At 39.8% G+C, this 18,571-nt stretch overlaps 1 protein-coding gene across 4 annotated transcripts; it reads right to left on the bottom strand.

Annotated features, from left to right (window-relative positions):
• Positions 1-11,276: 11,276 nt before the first annotated feature.
• LOC102293459 (GRB2-related adapter protein 2) lies at positions 11,277-17,859 on the bottom strand. Of its 4 annotated transcripts, none has more exons than XM_005924199.3 (7): positions 17,763-17,818; positions 17,591-17,652; positions 15,911-16,023; positions 14,578-14,669; positions 14,107-14,226; positions 13,159-13,351; positions 11,278-11,773 (listed from the first exon to the last, which is right to left on the bottom strand). In XM_005924199.3, the coding sequence occupies exons 3-7, from the start codon at positions 15,986-15,988 to the stop codon at positions 11,594-11,596; spliced, it is 663 nt and encodes a 220-aa protein (XP_005924261.1). In that variant the 5' UTR covers positions 15,989-16,023; positions 17,591-17,652; positions 17,763-17,818; the 3' UTR covers positions 11,278-11,593. The 4 variants fall into 4 exon arrangements, with proteins under 4 accessions (XP_005924262.1, XP_005924261.1, XP_005924260.1 ...); XM_005924198.3 differs by having other exon boundaries at positions 11,279-11,773; positions 17,591-17,680; positions 17,763-17,849; XM_005924200.3 differs by lacking the exon at positions 17,591-17,652 and having other exon boundaries at positions 11,277-11,773; positions 17,763-17,859.
• Positions 17,860-18,571: the final 712 nt, after the last annotated feature.

The raw sequence follows: 18,571 nt of genomic DNA, 5'->3' as shown, positions 1-18,571 counted from the left end.
AAAGATATAAAACAACCGGTCATAAATATCCAACATGCACATGAAGAGCCAAATAGAAAAAAATGGCTTATTTGGTCCATTTCCTGACTGCTATAACATTTTTAACAACAAGACCAATTTTTGGTGTTTTAAAATTTCAGTATTACACTATAAATATTTTTGAGACATGAAATATGAACAGATTTCTCCAACTCTTAATTTATTAGTATTTTATTATTATTATTATTGTTTTTTTTTGAGGTGAGGAAGCCATTGACTGGGTGGTTGAGTGGTTGTTGTTTGTTGTTGGCAGGTTATCCAGGTTCCACACCAGAAATTAAGCTTTTAAGAGGTTTAATTGTGAGTCTGCTTCTGGTGGTGTCAAACAGACTCTATTTAAAGCAGTACGACACTTTAAGTACTGCCGACCTACAAAGCAAGGTCCGAGGGAACTTCTCGTAACGGTGGTGCTAATTATTGGGGAATTGATTGGTCAGTAGGTGGTGATTTCTTATCTCAAACACTCTAAAGGAAGATTAATGGGTTAGCGAGACATACTGAGCTAAAGGTTGGATGGTTGGAATCTTTCTACCTGTCTAGATTATATGGCACCTTAAACACCTTTATAATTTAATTTATAGTATGTTTCAGGTGCTACACAGATTCTCTGCTGTAGAGATACGTTTTATGCATTATACAATTTGCCACCACATGAGTTTGCACGCAGTAAATTTACAGCAGTGCAAACTCATGTGAATTTGCATGTACTCAGTTAAGGATGCAGAAAATAGATGCGTATATTTTTATGTTTGGTCCTAAAATCTGAAACATAGATTATAAAACTGGTCCCTCTATATAACACGGATGATTGGTCAGTCAATGCATCTGTACTTTGGTTAGGTCTGCGTAGCCCAGTAAGAAGTGAACTCCCTCCATAAGACAGAAAATCCAGGACTAAACCTGATGCTCAGCCCCAAATCCTGCTTCATAGCGCAGGCGTCCGAGTGTTAAAGCGTTTCAGTTCCATTAAAAGGTGCGTTAATCAACTGGGACACTGCTGTTTGGATTTCAAGTCAAAAATGAAACATTTCTCTGGTATAAGACATGTTAGAAGGTTCTGTTCTTGGTTTCCAGCTTTCACGCTGTCCCCTTGTCATCCTGAAGGTGATCCGTCCCTTTCATTTGGACTGTAGCTGCTTTAAAGCTCCTGCTGGCTGACAGTGAAGCCCAAACTGTTCTGGAGGGCACTCAGGAGCAGCTCTGGGCACGCTGAGGTGATTTTCCTGCAGGAGGTCTAAGAGCAGATAATTAGCTTGCTGTTGGCTCATTATCGCAGTGGCGTGTTTGACTACGTTGTTTGATCAATTCTCCCTGGGCAGGAATAATGAGATCCCAGAGCTGGGAGGAAGTTGCTGCTCCACATTGCATGCAGCAGAAACAAACATGCCATCTGTCAGCAGGTGAATCAAACCTGAGCACCGTGGATTACATTTGCATGCAGAAAAACAGCATTCATTTATCCCAGAGGGATTTGTGCCTCACGTTTGACCTCACCCGAACTGCTCTGTCTACTGCTGGGCAAAAATAAAAATCCTCTAAACACTGGGATTCCTTCAGTAAAGGTTACGGTAGCAATCTCCCAGAATGCTACGCAGCACCCTGAATCCCCTGTGGGCTGACGTCCAGCAGTTTTAATCTCACCAGGAGTCAGACGCAGGAGTCGCTCGCCGGCCTGTCTGTTCGAGCTTCTCCTCAGATAACCAGACTCAATTTCTCAGTCCGATGGCAATCTGTGTGAGTGCGGCAGGCCGAGGCAAAGATCAGGTGGAAGATTGCTGCTGTTGTGTAATTACTGGAAATGCTGCGTTTGCATAAATTAGCTACAATGCTGCAGAAGTGATTTGTTGTTGGGAGGATGTGAAGACTGATTACAGAAAATTGCTATAAAACTTCAGCTTTGTGTGTGGTAATTACTCACCACATTTCTAAAGACCTATTAATAAATCCCATGTTAACTACAGCCATCATGGGAATGTGAAGAAACAACATTTATGTGCAAAACATACAGAGCTCTCTATTTTGATTTCTTAGTTTTTTGCATATTAGCCATATTTCAGACCATCAGATAGTTTTAGTATTACACAAACATAACCCGAGTAAATACAAAATACAGTCTTTAAATGATGATTTTATGTATTAAGGGGAAAAAGCTATCCAAACCTACCTGACCCTGTGTGAAAAGTAATTGCCACCTAAAGCTAACACTGCCACCCTTGGCAGTAAGAACTGCAATCAAGTGTTTGCGATAACTGGCCTACTGTAAAATGGTTTTAATTCGGCTTCATTGGAGGGTTTTGGATTTAAGTCCAGACTTTCACTAGGCCACTCCACAGCCTTTTGTTTTTTAGCCATTCAGAGGTGGGCTGGCTGGTGTGTCTTGCATGCCCAATCACTGAATCTCAGAAAGTTGATTCTGTTCATCTGGACTTTCTGGAGTTTTCAGTAGAAGAAATATTTCCTCACTCAGCCAGGTGACTTTCTCAGTCTCAGCTGCCTGCACGTCTCCCAAACCTTGAATAGCAACCGAAACTAGCATTTAATGTCATATCTGACTAACAATGAGGAATAAGCTCAGTTTCATGATTGTTAATATGTAAGTTTTCATCACAACTCAAACACTGACAACAATGAACAGAATCAAATATCCCAAGTGCCGTCGGTCTTTAGTTCACAAACCGTTCATGGTTTCATCAGTTATGGGAAGTCGCCCAGATCCTAAAGCAGCAAACCAGCACCAGACTATCATCCTACCACCACCATGTTTGACTGTTGATATGATGCTCTTTCATGAAATGCCGGAGTAACTGGAGTACAAACTTCCAAAAAATGTCAGCTTTTGTTTGTCAGCCCACAGAGTGTTTTCCAAAAGTCTTGAGGATCATCCAGATGTTTTTTGGCAAAAGAAAAACAAACCTTTGTGTTCTTTTTGGTCAGCAGTGGTTTCCTCCTTTGAACTCTCCCATGGATGTCATTTTTGCCCAGTTTCTTTCTTACTGTTGAATCATGAACTCTGAACCTTAACTGAGCCAAGTGAGACCTGCAGGTTTTTTAGATGTTCTGTTACTGGACTCTTGCAGTGATTTTGGGAGGACGACCTCTCCTGGAAATCATCATTTAAAAACTGCCTTTTGTATTCAGGAAGGTTATCTTTGTCTAACATTCAAATTTTCTGAGGATCTGAAACATTAAAATGTGACAAATATGCAAAAAATAAGAAGTGAGGACTGCGGTTACGACAAATTGTCTAACCAAGTGTTTGCAAAGTATTCCTTCTCTGTAGCTCTTCAATTAGACACAGTTTTCAGATACTAATCCACAGATTATTCTTTTTTAAATCCCCAGCTCTGACTTTCATATTCAGAACATCCTCGCTAACATGTTACAAACATCGTGGGATAATGGAACAAAAAGCTGGAGAGAACTCTCCATCCTTCATCCCCTCCCTGCCTCCAGTTGTTGCACATGTGCAGAGGACAGAAGTAAGAGCAGGTGAAGGGTGGTGGGATGTGACACACAGAACATCTGCCATGTGCTCTTTTCACCAGCGCAGACAGCAGCGCCCCCACCACACAGGCTAAAACACACCAGCGAATGAGAGCAGCTCGTGCAGCAGACACAACACGGCGTGGACACGTGTGCTGAAGGAAGATAAACTGCACTCTGACACCGCTCTCGCTTGGAGTTAATTTCTCTCTCCCTCTTCTTCCCGAGCGGCTCCTTGATGACATCTCTGCGTAGAGGGAGAACATTTATTTTCATCGCCTCCCCATCCTCCGAGGCTCTCCTGCCGCTGCCTCCGTCCTAAACCGTCCTGTTAATTGAAGTGGTTTATGATAATCATTAAATTCGCAAAGAACAACAACATAAATATTCTAGCTTGTTCTTGTGTTAACAATCCAGAGAGGAGGAGGATTAAAATGATTAAAATCCTCTTGGCTGAAACACACCGCAGCATCCTGAGGCTATAAAGAGTATCAGGCGCTGCACTCGTGGATTGAAGTAAATCTGCATTAAATGATTTGCCGGGATGTTCACACACAAGTCCAGCTATATGGATTGGCATTTTATTCTTCCCATTTTAATTAACCTTTCAAAATCCACCTTACAGGATGCTCCACATTAAAACAAACACTAGAAACCAAAAAAGTATGGCAGTTTTTTTAAATACAGTAATTGGAAATGTAATTACAGTAAAAAGTAAATTAAAAGTGAGGTAAAAATGCAAAACTGTATTTTAACTTAAAGTGTCTGAGGCTGTGCCTGTAAATGAGTCAGCCCTGTTGGACATTAGAAAGAATGTAGGATTAAGCCATTTAATGTCATCACTTTAAATAATTTACAGTCTATTGTTGAGCTCAATATTTCCATTTCTGAACTCTACTGTAATAGCTTTGAATAAAGCCAAATTCTGGCTTCATAGTTCATTTAAATCGATTGGTTTCCTGGCAGCGTCCTGCCGTGTCACACAGTTTATGACAAAATTTGAGAAAAAGCTGTTTTCTCTGTGAAGCACATCACATGGCTGAAAGGCTAATACCTGCTTTTCTTCACGAGTATAATTCAGCATGTCCTTTTTTAAGTGCTTGTATATAATTAACGAATGTGTGTGCACAAACATGCTCGTGTTATTTTCCTCTCAAACACGCAGAATCTCATAAGTTTGGTCAGGCGTGCAGAACAGGATATTCAGGGTGTTCACAGCAGCGGGGATGGCAGCTCCTCCTGACCCTGCAGCTCACTGCTCAGAATATTAACACCGTCTGATTATCAGCAGACTGCAGAGACAGAGCGATTCAGCGTCACGCGCTGTGGTAAACAACTCTGCTTTATGTCACGCTTCTCTCCGTTTGGTTTGAACAGTAAAAGCTTCGTGTAAGTGGATAAAACGGGTTTGTTCATTCGAATAGAAAAGGCCACAAGTTCATTTAGCATTAACTGTTTTCATCTGTTTGATTTTAGGATTTGAAAGCACTAATAACTAATACACTATACTGCCAAAAGTGTTCAGTCACCCATCCACCCATCAGTGGATTCAGGCGCTCCAATCACATCATAGCCACAGGCATAATCTAGCACCTTCAGACGGCTTCTACAAAGAACAGGTCGCTCCCAGCTCAGTGAATTCCAGCGTGTTACTACCAAATATTCCACAGTCAGCTGTTAGCAGTGTTGGGCAAGTACTTTGAAAAAGTAATTAATTATAGTTACTAGTTACTTCTTCAAAAAAGTAACTGAGTTAGTAACTGAGTTACAAGATTCTAAAAGTAATTAATTACTTGAAAAGTAACTATTGCGTTACTTTAAAGAAAAATGTTTAACCCTCTGGGGTCCAGGGTATAATTGGCCGTTTTTAACCACTTTTGATTTTACTTCTACTTTTTACCTTTAAAAACGATTTACTTTGCCTTGTTTGGTATCATTCTTTTCAGCACAACCTCAGGTGTCTGAATTTACAGTTATGTTTTTATTTTGACATACTGTATTAACACAATTGATCTAAAATCAGGGAAAAAACATAAAATCCGATTAGAAAAAGTTATATTTTTTACTGTAACAACCACAAACATGTTTATTAAGTCATATTTCATAACCTTAAATGCAAATATAAATTGTCAATTTTAAAATCATATGCACAAGTTTTGCAAACAACAAAGTTATTTGCAGCCATTTACCTTTTACCTTTTTTTATAACCATTTCAAACTATTTACAGAACAATCAGCTGTTCTGCATTCAATAAGATGCCACACAAATTATTTGTGCCACTCCAAAAAATAATTTCTGTCCACTATAAAGGAGAACATCACAGCCTGATACCTGCAGGTCTGACAGCAGCAGGTGTATCACTCCTGTTTCTACCTGGAGACAGCAGTCGCCTCATTGTTCTGACACACAACACAAAACTATCCACAACACTACACACTAACTACACAAGACAACACATTAACTACACACTCCAAACACGCTAAACGTCACAAATCTCTCACATCTCAAAACTCGCTCTCTCTCTTTTTCTGCTGTCTTCTCTCTCTCTCTCTCTCTCTCTCTCTCTCTCTCTCCCTCACTCCTAAAACTTCCCTCTTCCTAAACAACCAAATGTCATGTTGCCATATCATTTTTGATTGGTTGACATGGTGCATTTTTCCACCAAAACGAACGGGCTGCTTTTTGTTTTGTTTTCTTTATTTTTTTGTCATAAGCAGAGAGTGCTCGCTGCGCTGTCCTTAGACAGCAAACGTGGCGAAATTATTCAGGACAAACACGCATATATATTGTTTATCATGACTCTGCTTTTACGTTGCCTATTAGCACATTAAATTGTTTTGCCCCCTTAGCTCCAGGAGTTGTGCCAAAAAGTGATCGTCAAGCAACCTTCAGATTAAGCTCAAGAACAGTGTGTGGAGAGCTTCATGGTGTGGGTTTCCATGGCCAAGCAGCTGGCCATGGTGTGGGGTTGTTTCCAGGAGTTGGGGTCAGCCCTTAGTTCCAGGACATTTTGGACACTTTCATTCTCCCAGTTTTGTGGGAATAGTTTGGGGGATGATGCAACTTATACACCTGTGGTCATAGAAGTGTTTAAAACACCTGAATTCACGGGTGAGTAAATACTTTTGGCAACATAGTTCATCTCTACCAGTGAGCTGGAGCTGAAGAAGCCCCTTGGATAAGAGGTAAAACGACCTCACAGACTTAAAGAAGTCCAGTTGTTTTCTGTTTTCAAGCTTTAAAGACGACCGCGAACGACTACGACTGAGAACCTAGAAGAAAAACTAGAACCAGATTGTTTTAGCCATTTAGCTCCATTCACTCCTACTTATTGGAAACTATCTTGTGAGCATTTCTGGTTGAAATGATTCGATTTTCTGCACAATGGGGTTAACAGAAAGTGGAAAGACTCTTCTAGATATGTTCTGGCTTGGCTCTGACTGTGGTCTGTTCATCTTAAAAAGGATTTCTGACTGGTTTATAAACCAGTTATAAATAACCAGCCCTGTTCCTATGAGAGCAGGTCACAAGAAGGCTTTATGGTTGATATTTTTCTCTGTTATGATGATATAACAACTACTGATGGACTGTATGTGTTTCAGAGTTTGCTGATTTATCACACTTTAATATTTTGGTGTTATTCAAAGCAGTTTGGAGTTTGCTGAACTATTCTCAGTGGCTCTGTTTATCTATGAGAGTCCTGAGAGTTTTTTATGGTTATAGCAGGAGCTTTTCATTAAGTGCAGCAAGCAATATTATGACATAATTTTCTGCAGCTTATAAAAGCTAGAGAGCTTCAGACCTTGTTGTTACAAATTCCTACATTATTCCACAATTTTGTTACATTTGATGGGTGAAATTTAAGTGGCTTTGGTCTGAGTAAGAGCTAACTACAAGCAGCTCTGTTTCTCTCTTTCAACCATGACCTTGGAAACAGATTTACATTTCTAAAAAGGACGGCTCCAGGTCCATTCATCCTCACGGTCAAATTAAAGACATATTTGTGTGGATGAGACAAACCTGGCACAGTCTCCCCTGCTGAATGAACATGCATTCAGATAGAAAATCAAATCCAACCCTCAAGAATACCTTGAAAGTTTCCCGTAGGAGACAAAAAGTACAAACGTCCGAGCTGAGCTGAAGTCCAGATGATGGCCACCAGCTTTATTCAAAGACTGATAAATAATAAGAGGAGCTTTGTGCTGTAGGCGGTGAGTCACAATGCAGTTTTATGAAGTGAAAGGCCACTCACATTATTTTAAAAAATAAGAGAGTACAGCAGCTCGAAAACTAATCTGTGGTCTAGTCTGGTGCTGTAACGGGGAAATGAGTCAGATTTCTAGAAATGTTACAAGCAGAGAAATACAGATGGTTGGATTTTAATAAAATACGTTGTTTTTAATGAGGTTTAAGGACTGAATATTCTGGTAAGATTCACAACAGACTGAACATAAACAGGTCTGATGTTCACAGTAAGTTAAAAGCACATCTGGTTTTTGAGCGTCTTGTTTTTTATGTGTCTTACAGACATCATGGAGGTTATATAACATTGCTGCTTACACTACATACATGCATGCATGCAAATGAACTCCAAGCAGTGGAGCCTGCTTCGTTTTCACGCAGATGTCACTTTCACACTCAGACATCAGGATTCAACACATAGCTACTTTCATTTAGCATTGTTTGCTAATTCGCCTGATTTTGTTTGTTATTATTAAGCCAGAAATACTCCAACGTGCTGTTTTGTTTGAGCGGAGAGCAGACTGTTGAGTTCATTACACTCAGAGGTGAACATTACCTTTTTACCAGGGCCAAGAATTCAGTCAGTGTGGTGTTTAATTAGTTCTCTTCCTTTGCAGAGCCCGTTATAATTAATCAGCCTGTAGTACCCCTGCTGGTTTTCTTCTTCTTTTTTAAACCCTAAATAGGGCATCCAGCTATAATGATTTCTGTCAGATGGTGTGTGTCCTGCTGCATTCAGACATTAACGTAATTGACATGTGCTCCTGTCCTTTGACTCTGGAGAACCTGGAGCTGCATGTGAAGGTCAGTTTCCTGGGACTATAAGAAAACCATATATAAAATATTAATATATAATAAACTTAAATGTTCTTTGTTGCTGTTTCTGTTGAGCTGTCATGGTGGAGGATTTCCTTCAGGACTGCAAATGCACAGGTCAGTGCAGGTGAGGGAGTGAGTGGGAAGCTCTATTACTTGGCCTTGGTTTAGCCTCATGGATGACATGTTGTTATAGAGATTCCTGTCCTAATTGCCTCCATCCCTGAGGACACTCCAGGTGGAGGAGGGTGAGAGTCAGTCAGCGACAAACATAAGAATAAACAGGGTGAGATTTAAAATCTCCTGAGAGAGGATGTAAGGCTCCAGGAGAGGAGGGAGTGGATGGACAGAAAAATACAATTATTAGATTACCAATCTAATTAGATTATTAGATAACATACATACACGACCTTTTTAAATGTACAATGGTCAGTGTATGCATCCACTGAGAAAAGTGGTCAGGGCACAAGTTAACAAAAGAAATTAAAAACCTAAATTTAAGCATAAACGATAAACTACATCTTTTTATTTTATTTTGAAATGAATCAATCTTACCATTTTTACATAAAAGAATGAAAATAAAACATTTTCTTCTTCCTTTTGTTGAACATTTAAATAACCGCAAAGATGAGTTTTCAGCCCTTTGCATGGTTTATTTTTTCTTCTGTAAATTTAAATTACCTTCACTGTTTATCTATGAATATATCTGAAATAACTGAACATGAAAATGAAAATCAATTCACGTATGTTTGCAGGTTCATTGTTCCTTTTAAATAAACACTTCTTTTATTTATAGCTACACTTCCACAAGGCAGTGAGGTGAGGTCATGGAGCTCCTCAGCTGTTAGCTTCACAGTTTGACATTTATCCATCTTCAGCTGCAGAATCAAAGCAGTGGATGAAAAGCTGCTGTCGGCCTCTTTCTTCATATTCTTATTTATTTATATCCACTGGGAGGTAAGCAATGCATTAATGTTTTTAGTTTTTTTTATGTGTATGTGTTAGCCCCCGTAGGGAAATTACTCCTCTGCATTTAACCCATTCACCCAGTGGACAGCCACCAATGCAGCACCCGGGGAGCAGTGTGTAGGGACGGAAACTTGCTCAGGGGTACCTCAGGGTAGCCGCTCAGTGGAGTCGAACCCCCGACCTTCCAATCATGGGGCAATCACTCTACCTACTGAGCTATCCCTGCCCATTAACCTTTACTTTGAAGCAACTTCTAAGGAATGTTTTCATAATCACCTTTTCAAGAGTTTGGTTGTCCCAAGATCGAGGGTCAATCTCCATTTTTTCTTTTTTAAAGCCAACCTCAGGCTAACCTATTCTGGATACAACTAAAATAATAGAAATGACCATGATGATAAATGCAGAATGGGCCAGAAGAAATACTTCAAGAGAAACTGGTTTGTGGTTGGCCATCACTTATTCTTCTGCAGCATCCTGGTTAGTGTGGACGTGAAATTCCCCATTAGATTTATAAGGTGCGCACACCAGTCTGTTTTATTCTTACCACTGAATATCATATCAGGGCATTCTGAACCAACTGACTTGTGCAATCTTCACCACACCAAATTTCTGTATATGAGAAAAGAGTTTACCTCCAGGTGAAGCAGAGAAAGTGATGACAGCTTTTGGAAGAGAGAAGTGTGCATCTGCACAATTCTGTCCGAGGAAACCAGAAATAGCACAGCTCTCAAAAATGTTTCCACTGGAGTGAGGATGGTTAATACCATGCAAAAATGCACATATCGTTTACAGTAAGATATGAAATACAGTAACATGTTAAAACCTTCATGTTTCCATTTAGTATTTAGCTTTCCTTAGGTGTGCCATAACTTTTTAAAATTGAAATTCTGAGTATTTTGTGGCTTATTTTGTTTCCGAAAACTAATCAAAATGAAATAAAATAAGCTTTTAGCAGTACCATTACTAGTGCTACCGATTCATTTTGACAGCATGTGTTGTGTTTTCTTGGGCCCGTAGTAACTAAAAGCCTGTAGAGAACTTCCACTTATGTAAATGCCCCCCCCTTCCTTTGCTGATTTTTAAGTAAAGTGACTTTGATGTACGTCAGATGGGTTCTTTTGTTTGTCCACACTTCACCTCAACAACACTTGTATAAAATTGATCTTGCTGAGTTTTTGGTATAATCTTGCTAACAAAAAAATAAATAAATAATAATAATCAAGTAACATTAAATTGCTTATCTGCTAGAAAACTAAATGGAAACAAGCAGCAAGCCCTGCTCCTGCACCTACATCTGTAAACTTCAGCTCCTTAACCAAGTCAGTCAGAGAATATTATTTTCTGTGCATGATTAGTTGCAGATAAATGACTCTCTCTTTATCCACTCGATGTGTTTAAAAGACGAGGCCATTGTTCAGTGAAGGAGATGCTTGGACCTATAAATACAGGGCTGTCACATCATCACTTAAGCACATTGTAACCTTTGTTACAGAATGGCAGAAGAAAGAATACAGCCAGAGGATTTTGTTCCCCCCCCCCAAACACAGGTGTTGCCTCCTGGTGGCCATTAGAAAGAATGCAGCTTTAGGAATTCACTTTTCAGACCACCAACCACTTCCATCTTCAATGTACAGTCTATCAGCTGGATACAACTAAAGAAGTCAGGAAATAAGTAACAGGGAATATCACAGGATAGATTTGACAGGAATCAACTTTGTAATAAGAAAAGTGAAAAAATTCTCCCCTCATAATGAGTTCAGATTTAATCTTGATCATAAAATGTTTTATTTAAAAAATTTAAAAAAAAGTGTGTAGGGCATACATCCATGTGTTAAAACATAACCAGACATTCATCGTTATTCTGCTCGTTTGTAGATAAAAAGCTGTACTGACTCACTCCTCTGGGTGAAGGCTGATGTGCAGCATATTATCTAAAAGCCTGCTTTTCATTAAGGTTTAGAAACTCTTAATCGAGGGCAGGTGCACCTGCAGGCCGAGTCCGAGTGTAAGCAGGTGTAGTAAAAGCATCAGTGGTGGATTTCCTCACAGTGGTCTCGTGGCATTTACAGGAAACAGTCCAATAATTCCTTCCAGCTTCCCTTTCCACCAAAAAGGATCAGACATATCCAGCACCTCAATGATGTCTCCTGCGTTGAAACCAAGCTCGTCGTCTTGTATAGCAGGGAAGTCGCACATCGCCATCACTCGAAAACAAGACGTAGTCTGTGGGAGGAAAAAACAAACACTGATCAATACCCGACAGACAACTGATGAATGAAGCCCTTTCAAATGTAGCCTTAGGAATCAAATGTTTCCAATGTGACTGATTTTCACAATGAAATGGTCAAGAAGGAAGAAAATCTTAAAACTTAAATAACTGATCTTGTTCCTGTGGTGAACTGGTCACACTAGAATTTGATATCACCAAAAGACATTAAACAGGTACAAGCACCATTTATATTTACACATTTTCAAATGAGTTGGAAGAGAATGGACCAAAACAACTACTGTTACAAATGAAGATGCAGATGAGAGTCAGCCAGTATGCTGTGCTGCTTAATGCACAAGTACAAATTTAAATTTGATACCCAGACTTTTCAAAAGTAGAATGGGAGGCACAGCCTTCAAGTAGCACATATTTCATTGTTATGCAGATGATACTCAGCTCTGTCAATCCATGAAGCCAGATGATACACTCCAAATAGTTAAACTGCAGAAATGTCTTAGAGACAAAGGTTATTGTACTCCGTCCTGAAACCTCACATACTTGAATAATCAGGTCCCATCTTATCTTAAAAACCTTATAGTACAGTATCACCCCATTAGAGCTCTTTACTGTCACACTGCAGGTTTACTTGCGGTTCATAGGATATTTAAAAGTTGAATGAAAGGCAGAGCCTTCAGCTTTCAGACCCCTCTCTGCTGGAACCAACTCCCAGAAGCTTTCCTTCTCGATGAGGCTTGCACAGTTTAGCCTGGATGAGGTCATCCCGATCAGCCCTCCTGTGCTGCATCTACACTTCGATGGTGTTCCACATGTTTAAAGTTGTAATGTTTGCTGGTGTGATCACCTTATCAAAAATATCTAATTAATCAAAAGGCAAGCTAACCGAGTTTGAAAGTGCACAGACTCTCTCGTCCTCTCAGGTTAATTCCATAAAGTGAATTGACTTCACAGCTGCAACGCTGGAATATTTGAATAAGCGAGATGTGATATGCTGGCACCATTTTAACTTTTCACTGCACAAACAAAACAACCAACATGTGACACCACCCTGTTAAGTGAAAGGAGTGAGAGAGATGCCTGAAACTTGTATCTGTGAGTCTTCCCTCAGTTACTGGCTGGTTGGTCACATTAGACGGTGGTCCCTCCCTGAACGTGCATTTGCTGGATGTCACTTCCTATCTAAAGGGAGTTCTTCCATCCTGTAAGTGCTCCTCATAGGGTATCGACTGGTCTTTACCTTAAAATGTAAAGCACCTTGAGACAACTGATGTTCTGGGACTATGTAAGTGAAACTGACTGAAGCAGCATGCCTCGTAACTTGCTTGTTGTCATAAACTGCTCTTTAAATCTGAGGTTTTCAATAAAAGCAATCATGTCTCACTGGCTGATCATCGGAGGGGCCGCCTTGGTCCAGGCTCACATTGACGTTGAGGTAGATTATCCTGCTTTTGGAGATTGAGTTGGTTTTGTAGAAGTCCACCAGTTTGTTCAGAGAGGTGAATTTTTCGCTCCACAGGAAGTAATGACCTCTCTTGTCCCTCAGCAATCTGTAATGCATCATGCCCTGCTCATACCTGAGAACAGATTTAAGAGTCAGAATAACTTTACTATAAATCACTCACACCAAGTTTATTATACTTAACGTTATTTCAAACCTAGTTTCAGTTAAGTAACAGAAACGCGAATAAAAATGATGCTAGTAAAATGCTAAGAGGAAAAGAACACAGGGAATGGCTCATTGGGGCTTGGGCGAATGGTTGACATTTGACTACATAAACCTCTTTAGAACAACTGAAACAAACAAATGTCTTTGAACTGAAAATAAAAAATTATTGAGAATTTATGAACTTTAAGTCTGTCTCACAACATTAAAAACACATTTCAAAATTATACATCCTTATTAGAAAGTTCTGGCTGGACACTGAATGGAAGTAGTTAAAGTCAATTTTTGTGTGTGCAGACTGCAACAGACGTGAGATTTTTGCCAGTTTATCAAAGTTAATCACCATATTACATGAACCAGATTGCACACAACGGCCAATTTGACCCCATTCAATTGCAGACTAATAGCAGACTGACTCAGTTTTATTTCCATTTTAACACCGTCTTGACGTATCAGAAATGAATTTGAAGATGGAAACTGCGAGTGGCAGTTCATAGCAAACAGAATCGTTTTCTTTATTACCACCATTTTCCCCAGTGTGACCTTATCATAAACGCCTTATGAACTTTCTTATTTATTTCTCCCTTTTAAGGCAATAAAAAGGTCTAAATGATCAGGTACAATGTAATGTGTGTAATACTTAGTTGGGAGACACACTTGACTCACTTGACAGAAATGCAGAAGTTTCCGGGGCTGGTCCGACACCCTCGGATCACAAACTCTCCCACGTGTTTGTTCATCAGGAACTCCACTGCATCTCCACGAGTGGCATCCTCCCGAAACCATCTGCAGAAACAGGTCCTGTGCTCATGACTATCTGATGCAAACATGCATCAAACATGCAAGTACACACACCTACCAGCCAGTGTTGTAAAAGCAAAACTATCCTGCCTTTGGGCCTTTCCCTACGATTTTAACATCTAAATTTGGGCTTTTTAAGACCTTAAATGAACTTCTAAGCTCAAAAGTGTGAAAATGTTGAGACTTTTCAGGTACATTCGTGTTACTGAAGGAAAATGTGCAGCTGACTTTTGGGCATCTTCTTCATTCCTGCTTCGTAGTCATTTTAAATGGTTTGCACACAGAATGAAAAGGATTTCTGCTTTTGCAGCGGATTATTGTTCATCTGTTTCTTACCTTGGAAACTGAATGTCAAGGAAGTTACGTGGCACAAGCCCCTCCTGTCCATTCATCTCTGCTTTACACCAGATGTTGTCATACCGTATAATCTGTCCAGATGCGAAAAGATAAAACTTCATACAGGAGTATCAGATTTCTTACTTATATTGGACTGCATCGCATTTTAACCTCCCATCCATCAACCCACATATTGAGACAACATCCCAGACAGTTTTTAAATTTAACACAGTCGGACATCTGTGGGAGTGACGTCCGATTGCTGTGATGAAAGCAGGGAAAGCGGTTATTATTATCGGTTGCAATAAAGGGGAAATTGTGAGTCACAAGCTAAGCAGAACAGAACATGATGAAAAATAACACAGGAAAAGAAACAAAACCACAGTTTAAACTGAGAAGCTGGGACAGACTGGAGGTAACCTGTAGAAATGAAAGTCACCTGAACTCTCTTTATTGGCCAGCAGGTGGCGATTGCCATGGTTTCAAACATGCAACATACATCGACTGTATATAAAAGATGGGAGGAATGCTGAGTTAGAATTTAATGCCTCTTTTCCACTAGCACCTACTCACCTCAACTTGGCGTTTGGTCATTTTCCATTACAGTTAAATTACCACCTCTGTGTTGGTGGTGTTGTTATAGCAACCCGGCCCAAAATTCCCATGACATCATGTGACACGAACAACATAGTAACTGAGGGAATGCGTACCATGTGATGGTGTACCTGTTGACTGTGTGCAACCATTTTCATTGCCAGGTTTCAAAAGTATGGATGGATATCAGGATGGATGGATGGGGTTTCAAAAGTCGTGAATGAGGCGCTCTCATGGCTAATCCAGTGATGTCACTCTCTGACCAATCAGTGGCATGCAGTTTGCTGACAGCACATTTTCAGCTCAACTCACCTCACTTGGAACCCTGGCTGAGTAGGTATTTTTATAATATATATTAAAAAAAAAAAATACTACCAGCTGATGGAAACCCCTAAAAAACGAGTCGTACATACTGACCAGTGGTTGTTCTTAGTCACTGGGTGGAATTGGTCACAAAGAGGTATAGAGCTCTTCACTGAGTTGCTTTGGTTGTTGTAGTAACCCACAGGTTGGCACCTCGATTGCAACTTACCTACAAATACTCACCAACTACTCATGAAGCAGCTGTGAAACTGAAGAGTGCCACACAAACTGGTAAAGGAGAGAGTTTGCCTTCAAAGTAAAAGCTGCGCCTGTTAAATGGGTTGCTTGTAGTGCTGAGGCACGACCTTTACTATGAAGACAAGCACAACAGCACTAATGAAAACTGTGTACAGCTGAGTAAAAGTTACGCACTGACCTTGACTATGTCGCCCTGTTTGAAGCCCAGCTCATCATCTGTTACTGCATTAAAGTCAAACTTTCCTTTGGCTTCCATTGGGAGGGGCTCAAGCGTCTGAAAGGTTTAGAAGACTGCGAACAGAACAAGCGGCTCAATCAGAGAAAGGTCTCCAGTAAACAGTCCTCGATAAAAGTCTCAACCCAGCTGCATTTCTTTACATTGTCTTCAAAGCACTCAGACTTTCTTATAACTTTTAAAGCGGTCTTGAGCAATAGGTTCTTCAGGCTTTCTGAAGGTTTTTCAAAATTTGTCTTTTGACATTGACTGCTTTTACACTCACTTCCAGTCTTTTCTTTTACCAGTTTCAAAGGAAAGTTTTGTTTGCTAAGCCACTTGATGCTAACCCTATGAATCATTCAAGTATAAAAAGCCTCCTAACTCAAGAGGTTAGCCAGTGTTGTGTCTACAACTAACAGAAAACCTAGCAAGGAACCAATTTTAAATTACATCTTTAGGAACTTTGTTACCAGCCACCCGTCTGAAAAGCACAATTTGTTCCCATTTCTTTTGCTGATCTATTAACACAGTTTGACAGGCATAAAATAATATTTTCACACACATCCCCCAACCGGTTGAGACAGATCGCTGCTCTTCCATGAGCCTGGCTCTGCCAGAGGTTTCTTCCCGTTTTAATTTCTCATTGCCACATAGTGCTTAGAGTCATTTAATTGTTGGCTTTTGTCTCTCAATTCTTTGAATTGAACAAGCGATTCCTAAAAGCATATCTCAGCATTGTGTGCAGTGTGGCCACTTTGATCCACTTTATAATACCAGCTGGGATCAGCATGACAGTGATCCCAAACACGCCACCAATGTGGTAAAAAGCACACTCTGATAGAGGAACACAAATTCTCAGTCATGGATCGGCCTCCACAGACGTCAACATCATTGACAGAGACCAGAAGAAAAGGCAGAAACACCCAAAGAAGAGCTTTGAATGTCCTTCAAGAAGCCCGGAGAACTACAGATGAAAAAGAAATTACCAGAAGGCGGCCCAACAGAGTTCAGGCCGTGCTGAAGAACAATGGTGGTCAAACCAAATATTGACTTCCAAACTCATTAAAATGTATAAACCGGTTTTGTTTTATATACTGTATGTTCACATATGTTTCCACCCATTTCCCATCAATCCATGTCTGGGAGACCTGCTGTAAATAATTAAGATATTTGAGTGGAAAAATGTAAATGAACATCACTGATTAGAGGATGGCATGGTGGTCAGCACAAGGTAGACAAGTTTGTTATTAGAGGAAAATCTCCAATGAAAACCTCAAAAAACAAACAAATTAAAAAAAACATATCATAGCTTTTAAATTCATTAATTTGCAGAGTTGTAAAATGCTCTTCATACTCCTGCGTCAATCGCTGCACGTCTTAAACTTTTTCTTCCAGCTGTTGCTGCTTTTTCATTAAGGTTTAGAGGTTAAATGGGGGCTAAATATTTGTAAATTAAACCATTAACCCAAACCAGTGGGCAGATAGATTTCAAAACCCAAGAACATGAGTGGACAAACTTAGTTGGGAGCTTAAAATAGAGGTGACAGAAAAATACCATAGCGCAAACAGTCCGCATGAAGAATCAGTTAAACAAACAAAAGTCACTGACTGTCATGGCGGCAGCCACACATGGTCACCTACCTGCACAGGTTCATTTCATTTGCAGCCACTCAAAGTCAAACTTTTACCATCATGCTTTTAACCTGTTTAGATGAGGCACACACTTTCAGCCTGCAGGGTTACACAGAAATGATTACATTCTTTGTTTCTGTGAGCTACCAGTGATCTGTGAGGTCATGGTAGGGATAAAGACCTTTGCAGGTGGCATGAAAGGGCGTGGCTGCTTCTTCTTCTCCTCCTCCTCTTCCTTTTGGCAGTTAGGTGTATTACTACCACCTGCTTGTGGGGAGTGCGGGTGCAAGGATGAGGTACCTGTAGTATATGTATAAGGAAGGCTTCAGGATCAGTTAAGTAGGTTTCCTATGTTTGTTTGGCAACATTGTGTTTCATATAACTGAACCACATCCCCCTTTTATTCATTTACTTCATTTTTTGTTTGCTTTTCATTTTTAGCTGCTGTAATGAAAGAATTTCACAACCTTCAGATGAAAAAAAGGATATTTTTTGTTCATTGTTCATTGAACATCAGGCTGTAAACCCACATCTGACCTCTGAAGATGCTGCTGTGATAAAATTATGCTTCGTATTACATTATGGACAATTTCATAGCAAAAAACAAAAAAAGTCATAAATAACATCTGCTGTCTATTGTAAAGTGACTATTTGGACTATTCATCCACAGCCCAAGTCTCATAGCTCAGCAGCCTCAGACTGAATTTAGATGTTTTTTCTGAAGCTTCTGTTTAAATAATGTTGAAAGGACCCGAATGAAGAAAAACAGGAAGTACAGAGCAGTGTAAGTTTTGCTGACCAATCATTTTTGTTAAAACAAATTTTTGTTTTTTGCTGACGAAAACAAGAAGATAACTAAAAAAATGTTCTGACACTTCAGTCATCAAATAAGAATCAGATGAAAATATTTTGTAGGGTGAGATCCAATTAGAGCTAATTAAGTGGTATAGAAAGGCGATTTGGAAGTAATCCAATCAGGAGTAAGCTCCT

The sequence above is a fragment of the Haplochromis burtoni genome, unplaced genomic scaffold, assembly GCF_018398535.1.
Source record: "Haplochromis burtoni strain Fernald_Lab_line unplaced genomic scaffold, NCSU_Asbu1 Contig_68, whole genome shotgun sequence".
Taxonomy (NCBI): domain Eukaryota; kingdom Metazoa; phylum Chordata; class Actinopteri; order Cichliformes; family Cichlidae; genus Haplochromis; species Haplochromis burtoni.
Note: the sequence above shows the minus strand (reverse complement) of the source record. Positions and strands in the feature narration are given on the sequence as shown.

What these genes read in the sequence shown, in the direction of transcription:
- LOC102293459 (XM_005924200.3), bottom strand. Translation starts at nt 15,988, where the DNA reads ATGGAAGCCAAAGGAAAGTTTGACTTTAATGCAGTAACAGATGATGAG. An exon ending in CTTGACATTCAGTTTCCAAG is followed by an intron (nt 14,227 to 14,577) that starts GTAAGAAACAGA and finishes CTGTTTCTGCAG; the next exon opens with ATGGTTTCGGGAGGATGCCA. An exon ending in GCCCCTCCGATGATCAGCCA is followed by an intron (nt 11,774 to 13,158) that starts GTGAGACATGAT and finishes TTCCTCCCACAG; the next exon opens with ACTACGTCTTGTTTTCGAGT.